The 23498-nt window shown below is 44.9% G+C and overlaps 1 protein-coding gene across 1 annotated transcript in view; it reads left to right on the forward strand.

The window, feature by feature from the left end:
- Window positions 1–3924: 3924 nt before the first annotated feature.
- The window catches only part of cicb (capicua transcriptional repressor b), a 36186-nt gene continuing 16612 nt past the window's right edge, over window positions 3925–23498 (forward strand). Inside the window, 2 exon segments of the mRNA XM_015950291.3 lie at window positions 3925–4140; window positions 11312–15267. Coding sequence (XP_015805777.3) covers window positions 11445–15267 — 3823 coding nt within the window. The 5' untranslated portion in view covers window positions 3925–4140; window positions 11312–11444.

The following is a 23498-nucleotide window of genomic DNA, read 5'->3' on the forward strand; positions in this document are numbered from 1 at the left end:
ACGAGAACATGCAGAAAAGCTACAGCCGGGATTTAAACCTGCATCTTTTTTTGCCTCTCCACCGTGCAGCTAGACTACTAAACAAACGCTATAACTAGCCTAACCACAAAAACCTAAAAATACCTGCATCTGGCCCCCAAAGAAGCAACATAAAACAACAAAAGCAGCGCTTGTCCTTAAAAGACAGTTTGGAAGAATAAATAATGAAGTGTTTTAAAAAACCCAGAGTGTTCTGGTGTCCAAACGGCATTTTCAGGTTGCTGTCTTCAGAAACGATACAATGGCACGTAGAAAGATTTTAAAGAAAAAATAATTCAGAAATCATTAAAAAAAACATAAAAAATGCTAAAATAAACTTTCACTTGAAACATGTCATTTTCACTTTCATGCATCTCTGCCATCGACATATAAATATTGGACAATGGGTTTCCATAGACTCCAATAACACGTTTTTGAGGTAAAATGGGAGGTGGCCACCACCGCCATTTTGACCGTGTCTCAGGTTCCGTCAAGCCCAGACAATTCCACAAAAGGGAAGAGAGGAGGAGCTGAGGGTGTGGCTGTAAGGCTGGGATCAACTGATGACACCCGGTTGAACTAGCTACAGGCTAACCTGAAGCTAACCCAAAGCTAACGCGGAGGTGGGAGCTAAGCTAATGGAGGTAGAAATCTAGCTACAACCGGAGTGAACTGTGCACAACACCAGAGCTTCTGAGTCAGAGATACGCCGGGCTGACCGCTGGGTAAAACCGGGTGGAACACAGAGGTCTCCCGAAAGCTGCTGAAAGCCGGCAGCCCGCGCAGCAGACAGGAGCCGCGATCAGACAGAGATGCACCGAGCTGCGGGGAGGGGAGAACCGGGTGGAAAACAGAGGTCTCCCGAGAGCTCCACAAGCCGATAGTCGGAACCCAGCTCCACCAACATGTTATATTTCAACCCATTTTCTAAAGTGCAGCATTATGTTAAATGCACTGGGTTTTACCCTATTACATTTAAATTTCATGGTTAAACAGTACATGTTAAAATGTAAGTTCAGCTCGGCAGTGACCTAAAATACATAAATATAATTTTACTTACCGAAAAAAATGAAGTGGAGACTCCTTGGACGCTCTATTAGTGCAATTAATGCCACAGCAAGTCATTTAGTCCAACAATTGCACAAAAAATATCCAAAACAGAATTGACAAACTCAGAGACTCAAAATCCCGGAACAGTTTCCAGGCCAGACCGAGGCTCTACTGAGGCCTTTCCCCGGAGCTAGCTCTGTGGTCACGTGGGTCTGATGCTCATTAATTATACAGAATTTTAGGCTTTTAATACACTTAAACAGAAGAGTGAGAAAAAATCCACCCCCCTCAGAGATGTCATGAGTGTAAACTAGATCATTTAAACCAAAAACATGTTTTTGTACCAGGCTGTAAACATGTTTATTTTTGCTGTGAAATTGGTATTTTTAACATAGGAGTCAATGAGGTTTTGCTCGTTTCTGACACCAGCCCCCAGCGGATGAGTGTGGAACTGCAGTTTTTGGTACTTCCGGGTTGGACTATTTTTGAGCCGCATTGTGGGGGCTGGATCTCTGCTCACATCTGCAGCACACACATCTGGCTCAAGTTGATGGACTTGAGTCTTTAATTTAAAAAGAGCAGCTTGTTTTACATTTAGCTAGAAATCTTCACACGCCTGACACTTCAGCAGTCCGCCGGTGCATATAGAAGTTATAGAAACACTAAATGGATAGCTCCTGAACTCATGCGGCGCCACCTGAAGGTTTTAACGTGGCACACAGAGATTTGCACCCTCAACTGGTTGCTGATGCTCTCTTGTCACGTTTAGATTAATTCAGCCATTTGATCTATGTTAAAATAAAATTAAACATTGGCGCAATATTTTTATTCTGCTTATCATAGGCTGGGTTGCAAAAGAAACTGGTCCAGGAGGGAAGTCCAGATATCCCTCACAAGCGACCTTTTCCAGGTCTTCCTGAGGGATCCCAACTGTTTCCAGGCCATCATAGAATACAAATAAGCTGCCCTAGGAGGTCTCCAGAGGGGAGATCATCCAAAAGAAGGTATCTTCATCAGAAACATGATTGAACCACCTCAGCTCATTCTTTTAAATGCAGAGGAGCAACAGTTCTACACCGAGCTCCTTAAGATTCATTCTGTGCAAAGGATCAATTTGTTCTAATTCATTTATGAAAATTACCAATAAGTGCACAGTTTAACAAATAAAACAAATTTCAAACACCAACAATGTGATACTCAAAGAGGTGTTTCATTTAAACATGATTTTTAGTGCATTTCTTGGGTCTGGCTTCACACATTTGCTGGACCCCCCCCCCCCCCCCTCCCCCCTTTTTATTGTATTCTGTGCAAAAAGGGCTTTCAAACACGCGCTGTTCACTGTTTTTTATTTGACTTCCGTTTTTATACATTTTTTGAAGCACTGCAAAGAAAAAATAATCCAGAAATTCTGGAAAGCCTTGATTAGGTTTGAGCAGTTTGCAGTACCAAAATTAATCCACTAGAGGGCAGTGTACGCCTATTTTTAATTCATTTTGAGTCTTCTGGAAATTAATTTAATTCTTTTCTCTGAGCCTCCACACACACACACACACACACACACAGTGTTTTTTCCACAAATCCAGGATAAAACAATGAAAACAATAGAAAATGAACTCGTGCTTTGGGCTTGTCTGAACTTTGAATCTGTTCTTAGGTCCGTCAGCGCTTTTGGTTTCACCGAGGTAAAGAAATGCCAGAAAACGCCACCAGATGGCGCTGCTCTCTACTACACGCACCAAACGATTATGTAATGTTTACTATTAGAGACGTTTTCTTTTGCAAGGTAGCATAATCTTTTCTGCAGTTGATGCCAAAACTGACGGTCACAGTTGTATATGTCACTTATCAAAATGACAGCACGTGCTGATAGCCTGCCCTGCACGTGCCGTCATCTGAGAAATGCGCATCTTTTATAGTTAGTAGCTGACACACAGGCTCATCTCCATCACTGCCTTGCAAGTTACAAACACGGGGTTAGAGGAGTTAACGACACGACACGCCCCTTTAGGCCAGCTGATGGCAACACTCGTGATGACATCACCGCAGCACGCGCCCATTGGCCCTGAGACGTCTCACGCCTGTCCAATCGCAGGCTGGGGAAGTGACGTCTGCCGAGACGGCTCTCGTTCACTTTCAATTGTGTGGGCGGGGCGCGGAGATCATCTACGTCAGAGCGAGCCGGAATCTGTGTGGTGATTGGCTGAGAGCCGTGAACGTGTGCGACTGTTGCTGAGAGAAAAGCGAAAGGGAAAATGGAGAGACGGCTGCGCCACACTAAGTGAAGATCATCTCCGATACTAACTTTTGAACTGGTGCTTTTACAGATTTAGCTTTTTTCCTCTTTGTGCGGCAAATAAGAGGAAATACAATGAAAAATGCGCACAGCAACAGTTGCACTTTCACCACACAGGTGAAAAAGCCGCAGTGTGATGCTGCTGCATAAAAGCTCAGGGCTAAACGAAGAGAGCGGTTGATGCGTTATCGCCGTCTGCCCAGGGATGGCATTTGTGCTGTCAATTATGGTAAACACACTCCTTGTGAAAAGAGGAGGGGGGATTTGTGCGTTTCTATTGGCTCACAAGTTTTTGTTCCCTCCCCTCGGCCCTCCCTCGTGCTGTTCCTAAGGTTCCCAGAGGTCTGATTGGTTACTGTAAAGTTTGGGCCAGGACACCGGCCTGGTTCAGCATCACCGCCGCTATTGGCTGAATCAGCCTGTCTGTCAACTGGACTTTGACAGCAAGCCACGCCCTCCTCCCAAAGCGAAGCCGATGATTGGCTACTGTATCTGTCAGCGACCCCTGATTGGTCCGCTCGCCCAGCTGTTAGTGGTTCATTCACCATTTTGTGACCGTAGTGGAAAAGGAGAGCGATAGTTTTTTTTACATCCCTGTTTGAGTTTCTGCGGGGGAAAGACATGTTTTGCGGAGGAAAAGTGAAGTGCGAATCCGCCGCGTGAAGTCCTCCGAGCCGACAGCAAATGGATGTTACCGAGAGTTGTGCGAGTCTCTCCGTCGACAAAATAAGTCCATAAATCTTTTCTGGGCAGGAAGAAGGGGGAAAAGCACTGTTCGGGTGAGTTGAAACTAAGTTGGCACACGGCAGCAAAGCTACGAATTTTGCACTTTAAGGAGCAGCGACTTAGCGCGAGACTGGAAACAAGTGCCAACGGTCGTCGAGCCTTCCACAACCGTCCAAAAGAAACGGAGTGACACGGCTTCCGAGGCGAGGAAAACCCGAGAAAACGGGAGGGGAAGAGGCGGGAGCAGCCTGAAACTTTCTGAAATGTTTTACCGCAGTCCTACAAAAACGTTTAGGCGTCCTTTGGTGGTTCACGCCACTGCGCGGTCACCGTAGAGCACTTTTATTTGACCTTAGTTTGCGACTTTTTGCGCGGAGCAGCACTAGCGTAGTAAAAACAAGCGACCTATTTGCAGCATTGCAGTTGACTTGTTTACCAAAAAACCCCGCAGACATTAATATTCGGTTTCATATTTTATTAGTAACGGGTAATAACGTTTTTTTAAACGCGAGAACGAAACAGCACCGTGTTTTTATTCTGGTGTGGCTCACCGTGTTTTCCTGCTCCCGTGTCGTACTACGCCTACTACAACCACCACTACTACTAATATCAACGAGCTGCTACTAAAAGATTCCAGCTTTTTTTAAAACATGTAAACATAAAATGTTCTTCCTGGCGGCCCCCGAGGAAGCTTCGCGGGGAGCTTTTCGTCGGCGCGTTTGGAGTTTTTGCCCAGCGTCGTTGTTGTTTATCAGGAAGAATCGGAGCCAAACGTGACTTTTGTGGTCGTAACCGAGCTCCATCCAGCCCAGCAGAGCGCCTGGCTGCCTCCAGTCATCACGCTGCTTTGACATGATTGTGCCTTTCGTAGTACTCTCTCTCTCTCTCTCTCTCACACACACACACACACACACACACACACACACACACACACACACACACACACACACACACACACACACACACACACACACACCAGCGCAGAGAATTCGCTGCTTTCTCGGCTTTTCTCTTCCTATTTCCTGTCCCCCAAACGCGTGACACCTCTTGTCAGGTTATCTGTTAACAGGTAATAGTCTCCTCACAGCAGACGTTCATTAAAATTAATTTAATGCATGTTTTTTTTGGTAACATTTGGAGTGCACGCTCATCCATCCTGCCTCCACCATTGTTGCTCCTGCGTGGTCCTGATGCTGTGGAGCTCGTTGAGCTGCTGCCCATTGATGTGCCAGTGGCAGTTCTGCCATTTGGTCCCAAACAGGAACAGTCACCTCTGGTCTGCGCTACAGACTCCTGATCAATTCTGGACAAAGTGCACAAATGTCACAAACTGGCGTCTCTCTACGTCACAGTAAAATCCATCTATAACCTCATGCATAGATGCTGTTTTTCTACACCTCATATTCATTTTTTAAAAGTGCCACGTTTGTTTAATCACCTCCTACCCACTCGTGAGCATGATAACACAAGTGTGTGCGTTTGTTGCAGAGAGCATGTTTTTATTTCTTTATTTTTGTTTTTTGAATTTTTTGTTTGCTGTTTCACTGTGATGTATTCCCTGGTGACCCAGTTAAGGGCAAAGCCGCCCTGCTGTGCTGAAGAGTACGAGGGCCACAGGCTCCACCATCACACAGCTGTTCTTCTTGTGCACCATCCTCTCGTTCTCCATCCCCGTCTTCATCATCGCTGCAGCCCTGCGCCCAGACAGACGCCCATAAAATGCTTTCAGGATAGGCATGTGCTGCAGTGTGTGTGCACGAATGCAGCGTTGCACGTTGACACAACCTGAACACAGCTGTATAGACTTGGATACCCCCCTCCACATCTCACACACACACACACACACACAGCCTTTGCCATGTTGCAGGAGGGCGGGCACAGACTGTTTTCTTTTCAACAGACTTAATCAGCTGTCATTTGTTCATTACCGTGGCACAGTGGAGTAATAAATACCATACAGCTTCATTTTATTGTAGTACTGAGATGAGAACCCATCATGTCTGGAGCTGACACGCACCTGCCTCCACAAACGTATAAACTCCTTTTACCTTCTTACATGTTAATGTTATTTACTTTAATACACAGAAATGATAAAAGTGTTTTTTATTTATTTGTCCCAGAAATGCAAGGTCCTGCATATGTGAGTGTGGGCGAGTGTTTACATCGCAAACAGAAATGTGTGAGTGTGTGTGTGTGTGTGTGTGAGACGGTATAGAAGTCCAAGAGAGATTTTAACAGCATATGCATGACTGCACTGTAAATTCCAGGGAGAGCGTTCATTGTGTGTGTGTGTGTGTGTGTGTGTGTGTGTGTGTGTGTGTGTGTGTGTGTGTGTGTGTGTGTGTGTGTGTAAAGTTTGGTGTCACAGGGGAGGAGGGTTACATTATCCTGCAGGTTTATTGGGTTAAACGGCCCGTTTTTGGTCTTTAAAGGAGGGGGTGTCCTCTCCAACTCCATGGAGATGATGGTTATCCGTCTATTCAGGATTTACACTCACTTTACATCACAACAGCAGCCCGTTCGCCCCTAGCTGCCTTGAAAGCTGGACGGTGTCATGAATCGTCTAAATTACGACTCGAGTAGCCCTCTGTTTTGTCCCAACTGAACCCAAAGAACAGTCATCATCTGCTGAAAATGTAGTTTTGCAGGCAATGCTTTTCATTTTCATTAACAGTTACAAACAAGCAGAAGCCAAGAGATAATATTATTTATTTATGTTTATATTTACATTTTAAATGGCCTGTATTTGATAAAGCGCCTTCTAGAGACCTATAGAACCCCCCAAGGTGCTTTACAACACAATCAGTCATTCACACGCTGGTGGGGATGAGCTACGATGTAGCCACAGCTGCCCTGGGGCACGCTGACGGAGGCGAGGCTGCCGAGCACTGGCGCCACCGGTCCCTCTGACCACCACCAGCAGGCAGGGGGGGGGGGGGGGGGGGGGGGCAAGTGTTTTGCCCAAGGACACAGACTGAGCAGGACTCGAACCTGCAACCATCTGTTTACGGTGCCACCGTCGCCCTGTTTTAACACCAAACGTTAATGGTTAACAAATATTTTCTACTTGAGGATGTTTGTTGACCTTGAGTGTGCACCGGTTCTGGTCTTCCTGGGCAGAATTACACGGCTCAGTGTGTTCCATGTGTGAGTTGAGTATGAGGATTACAACCCCTAAAGAGATTCAATTCAATCAAAGTTTATTTCTATAGCTTCAAATCACGACAAGAGTCGTCTCAAGGCATTCCAGTACAGGTCAGTTCATTAAGCCAATCAGAAAAAAGTTTCCTATATAAGGAACCCAGCAGGTTGCATCGAGTCACTGACTCGGATGAACGTATTTGATTTTAATCTAATTTGATTTAAACATTTGTTGTTGTTGGAGCAGATTTTAAATAAGACTCTGACTCAAGGGGCTGTTTAAAGAAAACACAAATATTTAAGGAAGACCGACCACGTTTGAAGGTCTTTTTATAATGAATTATGCAGACACAGATGTGTATAAGGCTTTCTGTGATCAGTATTTTGTACAGGTTGAAAAATCCTACCAAATGCTTTGATTTTTAAATAAAAATAAGCTTGAATCTAACCTGAGCTGTTATCTTAAACGTGCACAGTCCTGTTTCAGAAGGAAACACTCATCTGTCCACTGCTGCCTTATCAGCTGAAGTCTAGAACATTCTGAGCAGCCACAAGCATGGCCAAGCATCTTTTTCAAGTTAAGATCAGATCCTTGTGAGTCAGCGACTCAGTTAGCCTTGTAGCCACGAGTCTCTCCTTTCTTTCCCAGCTTTCCAAAGTTATTCGACAAGACCAGCATTCCCAATCCCGGCCCCAGGGTTTCCTCTAATGAAGGGGTGCTTGGTCTGGTACTGGTAGGAGGCACATTCCTGCAGTCGGAGATGTTGCTTTTCTTTTCCAGGACTTGTCAGCAAATGACAGTATAAAGTATTTAAAATGGCTAGAATTAAAGTCTGAGCATGAATGTTCTTTAAATGTTTCCTTTACTTTTAATAGAGAACGCAACACACTGCGTGGTCTGATATCTACACAATATTCTGAACTGGCAAAAGCACTCGTTTCCTTTTGGAGGTTTTAGTAGATCAAGCAACTTTAACCCAGAGACGTATGACCATAGAAAACACTCCTCGTCACACTGTTATGTTAAAATAAAATATATATATCACCAAATCCTCTTTTTTCTAATCATTTAATCGTAAATATTAGCGAATATCTCTTTGTTCGATACCGGATGTGGTTTATTATAAAAGTTTGTGTTTGTTTTTCCTACTAAGATAATTGGGTTAGGCGTAATAAATATTTACTTCAGCCTTTCGGTCATGTTGCGTATGTACATTAGAAATGTTTGTTTTTTGTTTAATGTTTCACTTCTTCCTCCGGCTCTTTGAGAGTACAGATGCTTTTTTCCTCCTCTCCTCCCTATCTTATCCCCAAGGCTCTTTGTCTGTCTTTGGGTGTACGGAGCTTCTACATGTTTTCTGGGAAGTGGAAATGATTACAAATGTACCTGGTCAGCTGGTCACTCAACGCGATTGACAAAATCTTCTCAACGATGAGAACGGGAGAAGAGGCTCTGGGACAGAGCCAGCTGGGCATATCATGGACTCCTGGAAACAGTGGAACCTGATTTGTTTATCTCAGCTGTCTGTAGAGGATTCTGAAGATGTCTGGATATTCGTGGTGTTGGTGTCAGGTTTCCTGCTCTTTGGCCTTGGAGGTTACCTGGCTTACTGGAAAATTAACGAGCTGTCGAGTAATATTGGCCTGATCCCGGAGCTCAGGGATGGATTGCACCACACTGTGAATGCACAGACTCATATAATTGTCGAGATGAGTCGTAAGCTTGGGACTTTGGCTGAGATTCATGCGTTGGCTCAAAAGATGGATGCGATCAAAGAGCGAGTGGACGAATCAGCATGGATTGGGATAGATTAATCTACGCCATTATTGGATTTAGGGAGGTTGAGGACCAACAGAACTTTAAGACAAAGAGGGAATTATCGGTTGTCTGGCCCCAAAACAATTTCTAATTTGAATCCGGTGCCCTTGAGCCTGTGAGGCTGAAACAAATACCCCCCCCAAAGAAGGGGCCGTCGCCATGGCAACTCTGTCTCCCTGTCCCGGCCTGGGCGGGACTGCGAGCTGTGAAGGCCGCTGAATCGTTCCAGGAGTCACTGTGCCCTCTAAACCCAACGACCTCCCACCCCTGTCCAGACTGAGGTGAAGAGCGCTGCTTATCGCGGCTGCTGCTGACATGTGAGAGTCCCAAACCCTGCCACCCCACCTAGTGGACACTAATGTTGTGTGATGTCTGAAGTCTGTGTGCATTTCTGTCTGAGGTGTTTTTTTGCAGAGCAAAGCTGCCCTCCCTGTGGAGGGTAACTCTGAAGTGCCTTTTTTTTCCTCCACCTGAACCAATCCTCATATAAACCCTCTGATCTCTATTAAGGTAGCGCGACTCGGGCTGCGAATGACCACAGTCACCAATTCTTGTCATGTGTCTATGCCTGTATATGTCTGATCTCAGAATTGTGTGTACTGAAATGCTAATTTCCCTCTGGGATTAATAAAGTATCTTTGAATTTGAATTGAGTTTAAAGGAATGTAATGACCGAATAAACTTCACTTTATCTGCATGGATTAAAGGAAAGTTGTGCTTTTGCTTCTGCAGGAAATGAAACTACACATTTGAAGCTTTTACAGTGAAGTAGACACCAGTGTCACCACTGGATATTTGAACAGTGGAAATAATCAGGGTTAGCCTTTTTTACCACCATGCATTCACAATATAATAAAAATAAAAGCACAAATTGGATAATAAATGAGTTGTTAGGGGCAACTAAGGCTGCTTAAAGGGGATGCTTATGCAGCGATAATTGTGTTTTTTATTCAGGTCCAGAGTGAGAAGTGCTTTTGTACCGCAGAGCTTGTGTGTTACTCCTTTAGATTGTTTTTGTTAACAAGGTCACCCTACGTGTTTGTGACAAACTCTTACAAAGCCAAGACAGTAAAGACGCTCGTGTGCTCTCCGTACGTTGGTGCAAAAGGGTTTCCATCGGCATTCATAGGAAATCCGGCATTTACACATGTGGGTGAGCTGCTGAGTCTAACCGAGGGGAGCACATACGCACACGTTTGTGCTCTACTAATGTGTGTGTGTGTGTGAGAGAGAGTGTGTGTCATTGTATTAAGCCTGTAATCTTGCATCAGTGAGTGTGCCTGATCCTGTGCCAGCTTTTTAATTTTTCTCATTTTGGGGCGTATCTTACCAAGGCCGATTATTCCAGTTATATTGACTTTTCGTGTGTGTGTGTGTGTGTGTGTGTGTGTGTGTGTGTGTGTGTGTGTGTGTGTGTGTGTGTGTGTGTGTGTGTGTGTGTGTGTGTGGTTAAGAGAGGGAGAGGGTATCAGTGTGACAAGCACAAAAGACAACTGAAAGACTGAGACCTCGAGAAAGAGTGAAAGGGAGCGAGCGTGCCAGAATGACTGTGGAAATTCCCACTGTCTACACGAGAACAGCCTGTTTGATCAAACATCCAAACAGCCGTGTACTCGTGCTGTTGTGGTGACCTCACCCAGGCCACTGCCAGTGATGGGAGTCAAAACAAATGTTGCTGCGATCACACCGGAGCTGATCACGTAACAGCAAGTCCTTTTAGCAAAGCGTGAGAAAGCCATCGCATGTTAAGCTGGAGGGAGTCATCTCTGATGAGACTCAATAGTGTGTGTTATAGAATGAACTATTTCGGTGTTTTTAAAGAAGACAAATTCATTCTTGTAACTTTAGATGTTGATCTTTATTTATTTTAAAGGTCCCATTTTTTGGTTTAATGACCCTTTTTTATTTATTATCTATCAAGGCTCAGACATGCTTGTCCTACTTATGTATTGTTATTATTTACAAATAAACTGTTTTTTCTTGTGTGTGTGTGTTTTAGGCAAACTGAGATAAGGTAATCATTTTCTAAACGTGTGTTTTTCACACTGGAATGTTTGTGTAAATCCTTGCAAACACCCCCGTAAACACAATTGCATGGCGACACGTTTTAGTGAATCAGGACAGCACAGAGGGAATAAGAAACCGGCTTCAGCTATTGAGCCAGTGTCAGTAGTGCAGTGTAGTGAACGTCCACGTATGACATCATTATTTTCTCAGCAATTTCTGATTATAAGACAATAGATGACCATCTCCTTCTTTTGCAGACTCTGCTGCAGAGAACAGAGGAACGGAAAACGTGCAGAAGAAAAGGTTGTGGAGGACAAATATATTCAAAGGAGTGCCTTAAAAGTACAAAAGAGGACCGTCACATAATTTGCAGCACTTTGCGAAGACAAGATGAGACCACTGAAGAAAAGTAGAAGACGCTCTCCTCCGTTAACTAGAGGCAGGGGAGGCAAGAGGAGGGGAGGTTCTCAGCCCTTCCAAGAGAAAGACCCCAAAAGAGTCAAGAAGGACACAACTGTGAAAACCACACAGCACACGCCCAGCACCCTTTCGAGACACAAACACAGCCCATCGCACACAGCTGCCATCTCAGATGAGGAACCGTTTACAAACAGCAATATCATCACTAGGGAGGAGTCTACTGGGCCGAAGAAACCTGTTGAGTCAGACAAGAACGACAAGAAGAGAATGGAGGAAAAAACAGAGAAGGACAATGTAGTGGGCACGAATGGAAAAATTGGTTCACCCACTAATTCTGTAGCATCACTGACCTCTGCTTCAGCTCCCGCCGCTAAATCTGCTTCCTCACTAACCACCAATCACAGCCCCAGTTTAGGCTCCGTTTCTAGTAGAAAAACAGCCACCTTTAAGGCCCGTGTCCCTAAGAAAAATTACATATATGAACAATTTGCTAAAAGTGTCGCCACTAGCGTTTCTACCTCCAGCCCTGCACTCGTGCTTAACAGTTACTGCAACAGCAAAGTCAGTGATCTAGTGAAAACTCCCAATAACGTGTTCAAGAGTAGTAATGAGATTAGTAACAGCGTTAGAAAAATCATCAGTGAGAGCATCAATAACAGTGACGCTACAAAGGGTATAAACAATATGACTAGCAGTAGTAATCGTGCTGGGGGCCATAGTACTTCTACAAATATGAGTAGTAGTGGAAGTATTAATTGCTCAGGTATTCAGCCATCAGTCCTAACTGTGGACAGTAAAGTTACCGAGACAAATCATTTTGTTTCTATGAAGGATAAACCCCTCAGGACAGCACATTCCCAGGACAGAGACTCTCTAGCTGTAGATCATGAAGTGGAGGGGGCCCCTAACTCGGTACGCTCCTCCTCCACAGACACTGCTAGTGAACACTCAGCTGACCCGGATGTTATGGAAGAAACAGGACCAAATGTTCATCAAAGCTTCCACATCCTAGCTTCTCTCCAGGATGCTCACACTGGGACCAGTCTTTCAGAGGGGCTGGTTGAAGCTCTGGCTAAAGGCATGAAGAACCAGAGAGTGCTGGCTCGTCAAATAAGGAGGACCAAAGAAAGTATAGAAACGACTGTTGGAGGTGGAGACTCGTGCCTCCAGTCTCCTGTGTTTAGACCTGGGGTGGTGCGCAGGATGAGTGGAGGTACTGTTGAAGTTCAGCTCCAAGGGGAGGAGACCCTTGTTAAATACCCTTTTCACAGTGGAATGTTGTTGACATCGTCATCAGTAGCAGAGACTCGTGTGGAGTTCATTTTAGATGCTCCTCCACCTGGGATGTCACCTGTGGCTGTTGGGACCCGGGTGTGTGTTCCGTTTGGGGGAGAAGAAGGTCCTCTGATGTACAGAGAAGGGATTGTTGTTCAGGTGGACCCCCACCCCGGTGTCTCGTTTCCTTATCAGGTGCTCCTCAAAAAAGATGGAGCAACTCTAGGTGGAGAGGTGGGAGAAGAGAAAGAGAACAGAAAAGTTAACGGTCAGGCTGAGTGGGTGTCCCGCCAGAGCCTGAGACTACTCACCCCTCCGTGGGAGGTCTCACAGTTAGATGGTGGGGGGGCAAAGGAAAGGGAACGGGAGAGGGAGAGGGAGGAGAGGGAGCGGCGGGAGGAGATGGAAGTAGAAAGAGAAGTGTGCCAGTTGAGTAGTGGAATGGGAGTTCTAGGAAGTGGAGCCAGGCTGGATCATGGTTTTTCACTCGAAGGGGTTGCAGGAGGACATACATACATGCATCCACCCACCAGTTCCACCACAGTAACAACCAATGTGGGGGCAATCGCAAGTCAAGGATGTGGGAATAATTTGTCTGACAGAGGAAGACAAAAACAGACAAAGATTCCAGAGGAGGATGTTGAGGTATCTCGTTTTAACATGGCACACACAAAAAATCCCAAACCAAATCCTGGGGGTTCGCAGCACCGAAATGTTGTCTCCAAGTCCAGTGGTTGCCCTCCTACTTCCCCCCACCTCTCTTTGGTGCGAGGCGTCGGGCCACCCCATCCCTCTGCTATAGCTTGTCCTCAGCCACCCCCTTCTACTACCTTACTGACAACAGAAATAAGCAACAGCTCTTCCAACCTACCTCCATCCAAGACCACTCCTACCCAGACGCCTACTCCCACATCTGGCGTAGGGTCTTCCTCAGCCTCCTCTCGTTCCAGGTTTCCCCTTTCATTAGCTCAGCAGAAGTACAAAAAGGGGGATGTGGTATGCACTCCCAATGGCATCCGCAAGAAGTTCAACGGAAAGCAGTGGAGGAGGTTGTGCTCAAAGGAGGGCTGCATGAAGGAGTCTCAGCGTCGAGGATACTGCTCTAGACACTTGTCCATGAGGACCAAAGAGATTGAGGCAGCAGGTGGAGAGAAGGGAGGGGGAGGAAGCAGCTCAGGGACAGTCACCCCTTCAGACCTACGGGGGAGAACAAGCAGTGAGTTCGAGTGGGATGATACGTCAAGAGAGGGCAGTGAAACTAGTAGCAGAGGAGACTCCAGACCACGTTTGGTCCTCTCTTCCCTGCTCCCTCACGAACTGTCGTCACGGTTTGATTTTGATGAGTGTGAAGCTGCCAACATGCTTGTGTCGTTAGGAAGTTCTCGCTCTGGCACGCCCTCCTTCTCCCCTATTTCCAATCAGTCTCCCTTTTCCCCTGCGCCCTCTCCCTCACCCTCTCCACTGTTCGGCTTCAGGCCAGCCAACTTCTCCCCTATTACTGCGTCCCCGGTCCTCCAACACCGGAGACACAGGCAGCCCAGTGGCACAGGGGGTGGAGGAGGAGGGGGCAGTAAACCAATGACCCAACCTGGAGGAGGAGAAAGGGAGAGACACACCTCTGGCATCCAGACCTCTTTCCACAGTAACCTGACGTTTACGGTCCCTATGAGTCCCAGCAAGAGAAAACCAGATGCACTCCCCCCACCTCCCCTGCCCTCACACCACCACGATTACACACCTAAAACAGAATTTGATCAGGGAGATCTCAACAACTCTTTTAGGGTGCTGTCCCCCCAAACTCCAGCATCACATTCCCGCACACACACGCCCACCCTCCCCCAACCCAAAGGGGTGAGCACCCCCTTGACCAGCAGGTCCCCATCCTCTGCTGCTGTCTCACCCCCTCCCCTGTTGGTATCCCCAACTCCTCCTTCTCCTCTCACTGATGGAGGTCCTCGACGCTTAGTCTCCATATCCCAGCAGACCTTGCGTGACTCTCCTGTCATTGTGAGGAATCCTGAAGTCCCCCTGGCAAAATTTACAGAGTCTCCAGTGGAAAGAGGGGGAGGTAGAATGGAGGGAGGAGCAGATAATACCTCATTTAAAGACATTGCCCTAACTCCCCTCACTCCCCAACCCATCGCCGGCCTCCAGGTCCCCGTCCCGATCAATGCTGCTTCAGCCACAGTACCAAATGGGACCGTCTTCTTGCGAAGCCAAGCACAAACTCTGCTACTTGTGTCCCCAACACCTCCCACCCTGCCCACCACTGACACCCCTGCCACCCCCCTCCAAGCCCTCTCAGTTACCGTCAGCACAACAGTGGCAGCTCCTGCCTCAAGTAGCACAGACAGCTCTGGAGGACAAGAGGACAACAAGGGCACTGGGTTTGGTGGTGAAGTCCAGCAGCCAGTTCCCTGTCACCCCTCTCCCACTGCTTTGCTGCCCCTGATCCTGCCAGCAGAGAGCCTACACCCCGCCCCTCGGAAGGACATCATCATGGGACGTCCTGGCACAGGTGAGATGGATGAGTGGATGGTGTGTGTAGCTTTACTGACAATAAAAGTAGGAAAACCTGTAGGACAGTGGAGCCTCTAACAAATACACACACTCAAGACATTGTGACATCATAATGTACCATCTAACATCATAGCATACCTCTTAGCCAATAGCGGTGGCAGATTTAAATTAGAATACAGTGCAGAGTTTTTACCTGACAACGGCACAACTGCCAGTTTTAGGCAGAATATTTAAATTTTAACTAAGATGCACTGAAGTGCAAACTTATTGACGACACGTATCTGCAGCACGATTAGACACTCGTTTATTTAGTTTATCAGCAAAAAACAGTTTATTTGAGGGTGACTTGCTCTTTAAAGTTAAAGTTTAAACACAGCAGAAATGATGTATTATGTACTATTAAAGCATGTTGATGCATGTTGAGAATGCTTTAGACTAATTAATGGTCTGAAAATTTATATAAAATAGCCAAAGTTACAGTGAATTAATTACATGAATGTTTAAAAATACAAACTACAATCATACAAAATTTCAGTATATTAAATATTAGTGTTATTTTTATTACTCAGAAATAACAATAGTCCTTTCTAATTTGATTTATTTACAATTCCTGAAACTTGCTGTTAGAGTATGAATTTTCTCTGTATTTTTATATAATTCACACAATTTAATTATATATTATATTAATATTATCCTCACCAGATTTATATAATATGAATTATTCTGTCCTTAATTTTGAAGGATATTTTCTTTAAAGGTATGTCAGCTCAGATTGGATTAGAATGCATCTGTTTGCTTTTCTTGAACCAAAATTCAAACACTTTTTTCCAATATCTATTTTACTCTGACAGCAACGTTTAGAAAACTGTAGTAATTATTAAAATTAGTATTAAAGGGAGGAATATGCTGGGGTAAATACCACATTCATCTGGTTACTGAAAATGGCTAGCAGCTGTCAAACACACACACACACACATACACACACACTCACACACACACACACACACACACACACACACACACACACACACAGGAATTAATAGTTATTTTGATACTCAAATTTCAAAATACTTTACCATATAAAATAGCAACTAGAATTTTTTAACTGTGGTTTATAAGAAGAAGAAAATTACTTCAAATAAAAGAGAAAAACTAATCTCTATAGTAATGTAGTCCACAACACACAGAAAGAGATAAAAAATAACCCAGTGTCCAGAAAAGGGTTTAAGAAATTTACCCGAAACTAAATTATAACCATGTACAAGTATTTTTTTACAAAAATTTATTTAAATAACTGACCAAATATTTTTATAGTTTAAAACTCTCTTTGATATTTTAACCCCATAAATGGAGTAAAGGAGATGTAAAAATTAAAATATCTTAAATTGTAACCTCCATCTCCATCAGTAAACACATTTTATTTATTATATTTCCTGGCGGTCGTTCATGCAGTTTAATATTTTACAAGATTCATGAATTTTAATACGTGTGAACTAAAACATATAACATCAGTGTAGTCTTAAAACCATACCTGGTTAATTAGTTTTAGTTATCAGCTTTTTTTCAGCCTAAAAAAAACGTCTTTTTATGATGAATAAAATTATAAATAAATTCCATTTTTGTAAGTTTTGTAAAATTAAACAAAACAAATCTCTGGTAGCAGAGGGTTGGACTCCCATGCATATGCAATGACCTCGGTGTGCGTTGCTGCCCAGTGAAAGAGGGGACTGTTAGCCAGCATGCTGTTGTCCCATATGTCCATCCTGTCCCCTAGTTCCACTGACAAAATGCTAAAGTTGGTCACGTGACCTGCGAGATCTCCAAAAACAGGAACTGTGCATGAACAGGTCAGGATTAGTGTTGATGAAATCACTAATATTCACTAACATGGACATATCAGCTCACAAGTACCAACAACCCATACGTCGTTGGGTTTCAGCAAAAACACTGCACACTGTGTGTGTGTGTGTGTGTGTGTGTGTGTGTGTGTGTGTGTGTGTGTGTGTGTGTGTGTGTGTGTGTGTGTGTGTGTGCGTGTGTGTGTGTGTGTGTGTGTGTGTGTGTGTGTGTGTGTGTGTGTGGTTTTGTAGTAGCCTGGCAAGCCAGACTAAATAAATGTATTATTTAAAACTTTGCAAAGCAAGAATTTGGTCTAGTTCACTAGGCTAGTGTTTTTGTGTATTCTAGAGGGATTATTCTCCACATTATGGAGGATTATTGTCGTCGATAACGGAGAGTTTCTCTTACGTTTCCATTCTGCACAAACGAGTTACGAGACAGAGCGGCAACAATTCATCTTTGATGCAGTGCAACGGTATCAAACAGTGTGGAGGTGTAAATTTAATTAGAAAGCATTTGTATTAAAAATAAAGAAGCAATGAGGAGGAAAGTACGTTGTTGAGAGTAGTTGTGTCAAATGAAGAATTAACATTCAAATTTAGAAATGGGTTTAGATCATCTGGGCGTTACGAACAGCACGTAGGCCTGTTAGCTCCCCCCATCTCCCAAAAGAACGGTCCTGATTCTGCTTCCACAGATATAAGGGTTCTAGATCATGTGGCAGCACGGGAACGCCATAAGAGCGGAACTCAAACGAACGTTCCTCATGCTCATCATGTGTGTCTGATTTCTGGACCCCAGCAACTCTTCTTTTCTCACTACAAATAATTAGCGCTGACTCCGGCTGTGTGCATGCTCACGTCTTTGTTTAGTAGTGACTCGTGACGGTACAGTCAAACAAGGTGCACAGAGCCTCCACGGCCAGCTGAACCCGTTCTGTGTTTGTCTTTGAATTTTCTCTGCTGTAGGTTTTTAATGTTTTATGTGGTTGTGTGAAGAATTGATTTCTCAAACTCCTGTGTGGCAGCGAGCCGTGCACGTAGGAGAGAACGTCATTTTATTAAGCAGTGTACTTCCATTATTTATATTTGCTCAGTGTCAGGGTAGTTCAAGTCATCTTTTGCCCTCTCTCCTTGTGTGACAGAGAAGTGGCCAGGAAAGGGACGTTTTCGGTGGACACGTCCTCCTCAGATCTCCCTTTTTTGCAGCTGAAGGAACGCTGAATGAATGACTGCTCTTTCTGTGAGTGCGTGTGTTTGCGTGTGTGTGTGTGTGCGTGCGTGTGTGTGTGTGTGTGCGTGTGCGTGCAAATTCCCTCATTTGGTTTGTGAACTGCAAGATTGTTCCGATGTTAGTTTATTCAATCTGCTTGTGTCGTTTTTTATTTAAACACATTTTCTAAATGAATTATCTGAATCTTTTATTAGATGTACACACATAAACACTGGCTGGATTCACACCAGAGGAAATTATCATTTTTCTTAGCAAAAACAGGATAGAAAAGGAGTTTTAAAACCCCTCCTCTTTAAGCTTAAGTTCTTTTAACATTAGAAATGTGTATTTGTATTTGTTTAAAGCTAATAGCTGTGAGTCACAGCACACACTGACACCGCGTGTCAGCATCAGCATGCACTCGGTCTGATTTTTGCCAGAAAAGCACAGGCATGTTCATGCGGAGGAGAAACCCCTGGAACATCTCCGCTGACTGTTCTCTTATCTGTGATACAAACTCAGCAGCGAAGTCTCGTTGCTCAAACACAGGAAACCCCTCCAGACCTCTGTCGGACAAACTGTCACTTTAAAAAACACAGTAAATAATTAGATACTTCAATATTATTCATATTCAGTGTTCAGGCGTGTTGTTAAGTAGACTCGTCAGTTTCATCAGAAGTAAACTTGTTAAAACGTTCCACCGTCTTACATAAAATACAGAGAAGGAAGGCCGCGTACGATTAGAAAAGCAAATGTGCTTAATGAGCTCTTCTTCTCGTTTCCTTAGTAGAACCTCACTGGTGTGTTGTTGTTTATAAGCTTTAAAGGAAAGGACAAAGACTGGAGAAGGACGAAACATTTATTTATGGTGTGACATGCACTCTGCAGTGTGTGTGTGTGTGTGTGTGTGTGTGTGCGTGTGTGTGTGTGTGTGTGTGTGTGTGTGTGTGTGTGTGTGTGTGTGTGTGTGTGTGTGTGTGTGTGTGTGGAAGAGCAACAAAGTGTCAGTCACCCATCACCAGATATGATGTATGAGTGCCAAACGTCTGTTGCCATGGCAACAGTTCAAACATCTTGCTCATGTAGTTTGTATATGCCACAGAATATTTACAGGTAGACGTAGCAGAGAGAGTGTGTGTGTGTGTGTGTGTGTGTGTGTGTGTGTGTGTGTGTGTGTGTGTGTTTTATCGTTAAACTAAAAACTCAACTCTGTGGTTGAAAGTGTTATTAGCTGGACGATGATGAGTATCTCCCAAAGCTTTGCAGGTAGGACGTATTTGCAGGGCAGTTATTATTCATTGTGAAGAATCCATAATTTTCCAAGCGTTGTCACTCAACACAAACGTACGCTGACGGCTTTTGGAATTGAATCATGATGTCACACTCCCCGACGTACAGGCGAATGGTTTTTCTCACACTTGGTTACACCTTTTTCTCTGTTCCCAACCTTTCTTCGTCTGATTTTTTATTTTTATTTCTAAAGAATTATGACTTTTTTTAACCCTTTGCTTCATCGCACTGCGGCGGCTTCGCTTCCCCTCCTTTCCACTCTGCTCTCCTCATCCTGGTCTACCCGGATACGGATACCCGGGAATAACATCCCCACTCCCTCCCGCCTCTCCTTTACGTAACACTTAAAGCCCTGCATATCCTCCTTGGCCATGGCAACAACCACAGCTGGATCACGCAGCCATTTAGACTAGCATTGAGGCATGTGTGGAACCCTCAAGACCTACAAGTAAAATCGGTTTTCCTTTAGGGGGAAGCACACATAGAGGAGATTCCCCAAATGCACGGATACGGAAGGGTTTTTCAGTCTGAGGTGGCCCCAAGGCTTTGAACACATTAAGTTAAAGGGGATTTGATTTCTTTTCTTGTTCCAAAAATTCTGTTTCAAGCTCTCATCCGATTGATCTGGGACAATCCTGCTCTTCCTCTATTCCTCCAAAGTTTGGGATCATTTGTGTTTTGCTTCTGATTTTCTTCTCCTCTGTACCTTTTCTAGCATCTCTGGTTTCACAGTCTTTGCACAAATTTTCTGGCGCTGCCTTTCCTAGGCTGTTTATCTGTGGGCTAGTAGTGCCCCCGCATGGCCAGGATGATGCATTACAGGTGACTTCATTCAGATGAATTGACCTTTGTCTCCTAACTGTACTCTCCAAGTTTCAGTTCCATTTATTTTTCCCTCACCGGTGTTCAGCTGGAGCTAGAAACAGCCTTTGTGTTGCTGTAGCCACAGATTGTGGAGTCTCCCACTCGGCCACCATCCTGTTCGTTCTCGATGACGGGGGCGTTTGCTGCAGCACTGCACATATTACAGAAAATCTGGGCTTTTTCAAGAGAAAAAAAACTTGCAGTAAAAGGTCTGGTGCCTTCAAAAAACAAAATCTAGCCTGCGTCGATAAACGACCTCAATCTAATTGTTTTATTTTGAAGCAGTGCGACGTGGTCAGTGAAAATCTGGTGACCATGGGCGATATCTGAACCTGTGCTCAGCATAGCTGTTGCCATGGTAACTGTAAAAAACTGGTAGATTGAGTTATAATTGGACGGAGCAAATGGTGGGTTGTGGGAGGGAGAAACAGGCGGATTAAGAGATGAGAGTGAGCGGATGCGGTGCCATGGAAAGGTAAAGGGGAGGAGGAAAAGTTACTTGTGTGAAATCGTGCGAGTTTGACAGGTGCAGCTGCAGGGTAGACACGCAAACACACATGTGCACAATGTCTGTGAGAGGAGACGGCCAATAAAAGCTGCTGAACACCTACACAAACACTGCGCCGTCAGCACGGCAGCAAAGAGAGCGAGCTTGGCTCGGCTAGTGGGGAATTTCTCCTTTAGCGTTTCTCTTCTCACCTTTTCTTGTGATCAGGACTTCTGACTAAGATCCAGAACTCTGTGGTTTTCCCACCGACACCTCATGTTGACTTCATCTTTCACATGAAACTTTGTTCACGTGTAATTATCAGATTTTCTCATCTACTACTCTAATAAATAGTTCCTCTTAGTTTTACACAAGTGCGTTTTATCAAATCCATCATTTATATTCGCGTCAGATAGAAAAATGAGGCAGTCTTGGTTTGTGTAAGCGTTTGACGTGACCAGTGGCTGTAATCCTCATCCCTGCCCCCTTTTCACCTTCTTTGCTTTCTCAACTCCCTCACATGGTGCTTTCTGGACTGACTTGTGGAAAGCTCAAACAGTTGAAAAGCCGTAATCCCCTCCTCTCATTGTTCTACTGTCTCTTCCTTTAATGTTGAAAAGTTTAACTCTTTGCACATCAGGAAGAAGCAGGAGTCTTCTTTGCTCGTGGCAACAGCCCGGAGCACATGGTAAAGACCGCTTTTTGTTTCAAATGGAATAAATAATTCTTTGTGGGTTTTTCTTTGATTGGATGATTGATTCAAACCCTTTTCAGTTGACATATTCTAAACCTGAACCCAAAGAGTTAATGTCTCTACTACAGAGCAGCAGCTTACCAGCGGCTCTCGCTGGTCCTATTGGTCAGATATCAATCCTGATGTGGTGACTGGCCCAAAGCGGCAGCTGCGTCCCTCCCAGCATTGTATTTTTCTAACATGAGTCAGACTCTTAGCTCTATTACATGTGTATTTTGTATATTTTTGTTTCATCTGTGTTATGCAACAGCCTTTAAACGCTCCCTCTGCTCCCCTCCCGTGTTCTGGTCCCCAACCTTTCCTCCCTTTAGGAGAAGTTCTCTTTTCACAAGTTGTTTTCTCTTCAACCCGCCCACCCACCCACCCATCTCTCCCGTCCTCCCTTACTGAAAATGACTCCTAGTCTATTTTTACCCTCTAGTCTTCTCTGATCTTAGCCTGTCCCACACGTTTTCCCTCTCTTTTCAACCATCCCTCCATGACGTGCTGTTCTTGAGTGTTTCCAGCAGTTTACACATTTTCAATTGTAGCGAGATCAGTGTAAGTTTAGAGCAGCTAATATAATTGGTAGACATGAATAAAACTCATCTCCTGCGATAAAAACTATTATAGTTTTAGAAACCATATTTTGGCAGGTTTTCATAAACTCACATAAATCAGAATCACAATGGACACTGATTTGTTCTCACCTCTTGAACATCAGAGGTAGGTAAATAGTAAAGAGCACTCTAGGTATCAAACTTGAGGATGTGTAATGGGGAGGGCTGTCATCATACTTCTGTTACGCCATTGGTTGGCCTAAATCTGAGTCTCGGCGTTTGATTCGCTGCGTCACACGTCAGTCAGGGTTTACTACGACTCCTCCACCAATGACACGAGTCTGTAGGCGGGCTAATGGAGAGAAACTAGAAACACGCACCTAATGAGCGTCACCTCACCACCAGGTTGTGTTTTTAATTCAGACGAATGAAAATTGTTATTTATAATGTTTTGTTTTATTGTGTTGTTGAAACAAGGTTAGAATGCGAGTTAAAACGAATTCACAGTGTTGAGCCCGGGTCAAATTTGCATATGACTGGCATTCCAGCGCACAGGCCAGCCAATCAGGTTCTGCGGAGGGCAGATGACGAGCGGCTGCCTTGGCCAATCGTTTGGCAGAGTTTTCCGTAAGGGGCGGGACAAGGCTGGGCGAGGTTGACAGGATGAGAAGGGGAGGGGGCACAGGAGTGGAGGGGGTGGGGGGGGGAGAAGCAGTCTAGTTTACAACAAGAGGAAGAGGGAGGGAAAGAGAAAGAAAGGGTTCTGAGACAAAACGAGATTAAAATACGGGAATAATCTCAGGCTGTGAGCCGCGGAGATGCGGCTGGAGGACTTTTCTGGGCCAAAGCAGCAGCCATAACAGCGGGAAGCAAGCGGACCGGACGGAGCGTGCCGATGTCGTCCGCGCGGATTGTTAGCTAACCTGCTGCAGACTGACGGATTCCTCTTTAATCAGACCTTTAAAGGCCCCCACGTTGAGTTCGGGTCGGCTTTGTGTTTTTACATCAGCCAGCCGTTCGCTGCCTGGGAAACTTGACCGAGAGGGACCGGAGGAGTAAGGAAAACACAACTACGGCTCACCCCCCCTCCTTCCCGTTTCTCCTCGCTGACTGGAGCCAGGAGTCTTCACCGTGGTGGCTTTAATCGCTGTTGTGGTCTCATCGGGTCGCTATCTCGCTTTAGCTTCGTGTCCAGATTGGCCAGGCGGGACACGAGCAGCGGAGGCTGTGGGGCTGGTGATGGA

The sequence above is a fragment of the Nothobranchius furzeri genome, chromosome 5 (genome assembly GCF_043380555.1).
Source record: "Nothobranchius furzeri strain GRZ-AD chromosome 5, NfurGRZ-RIMD1, whole genome shotgun sequence".
NCBI lineage: Eukaryota > Metazoa > Chordata > Actinopteri > Cyprinodontiformes > Nothobranchiidae > Nothobranchius > Nothobranchius furzeri.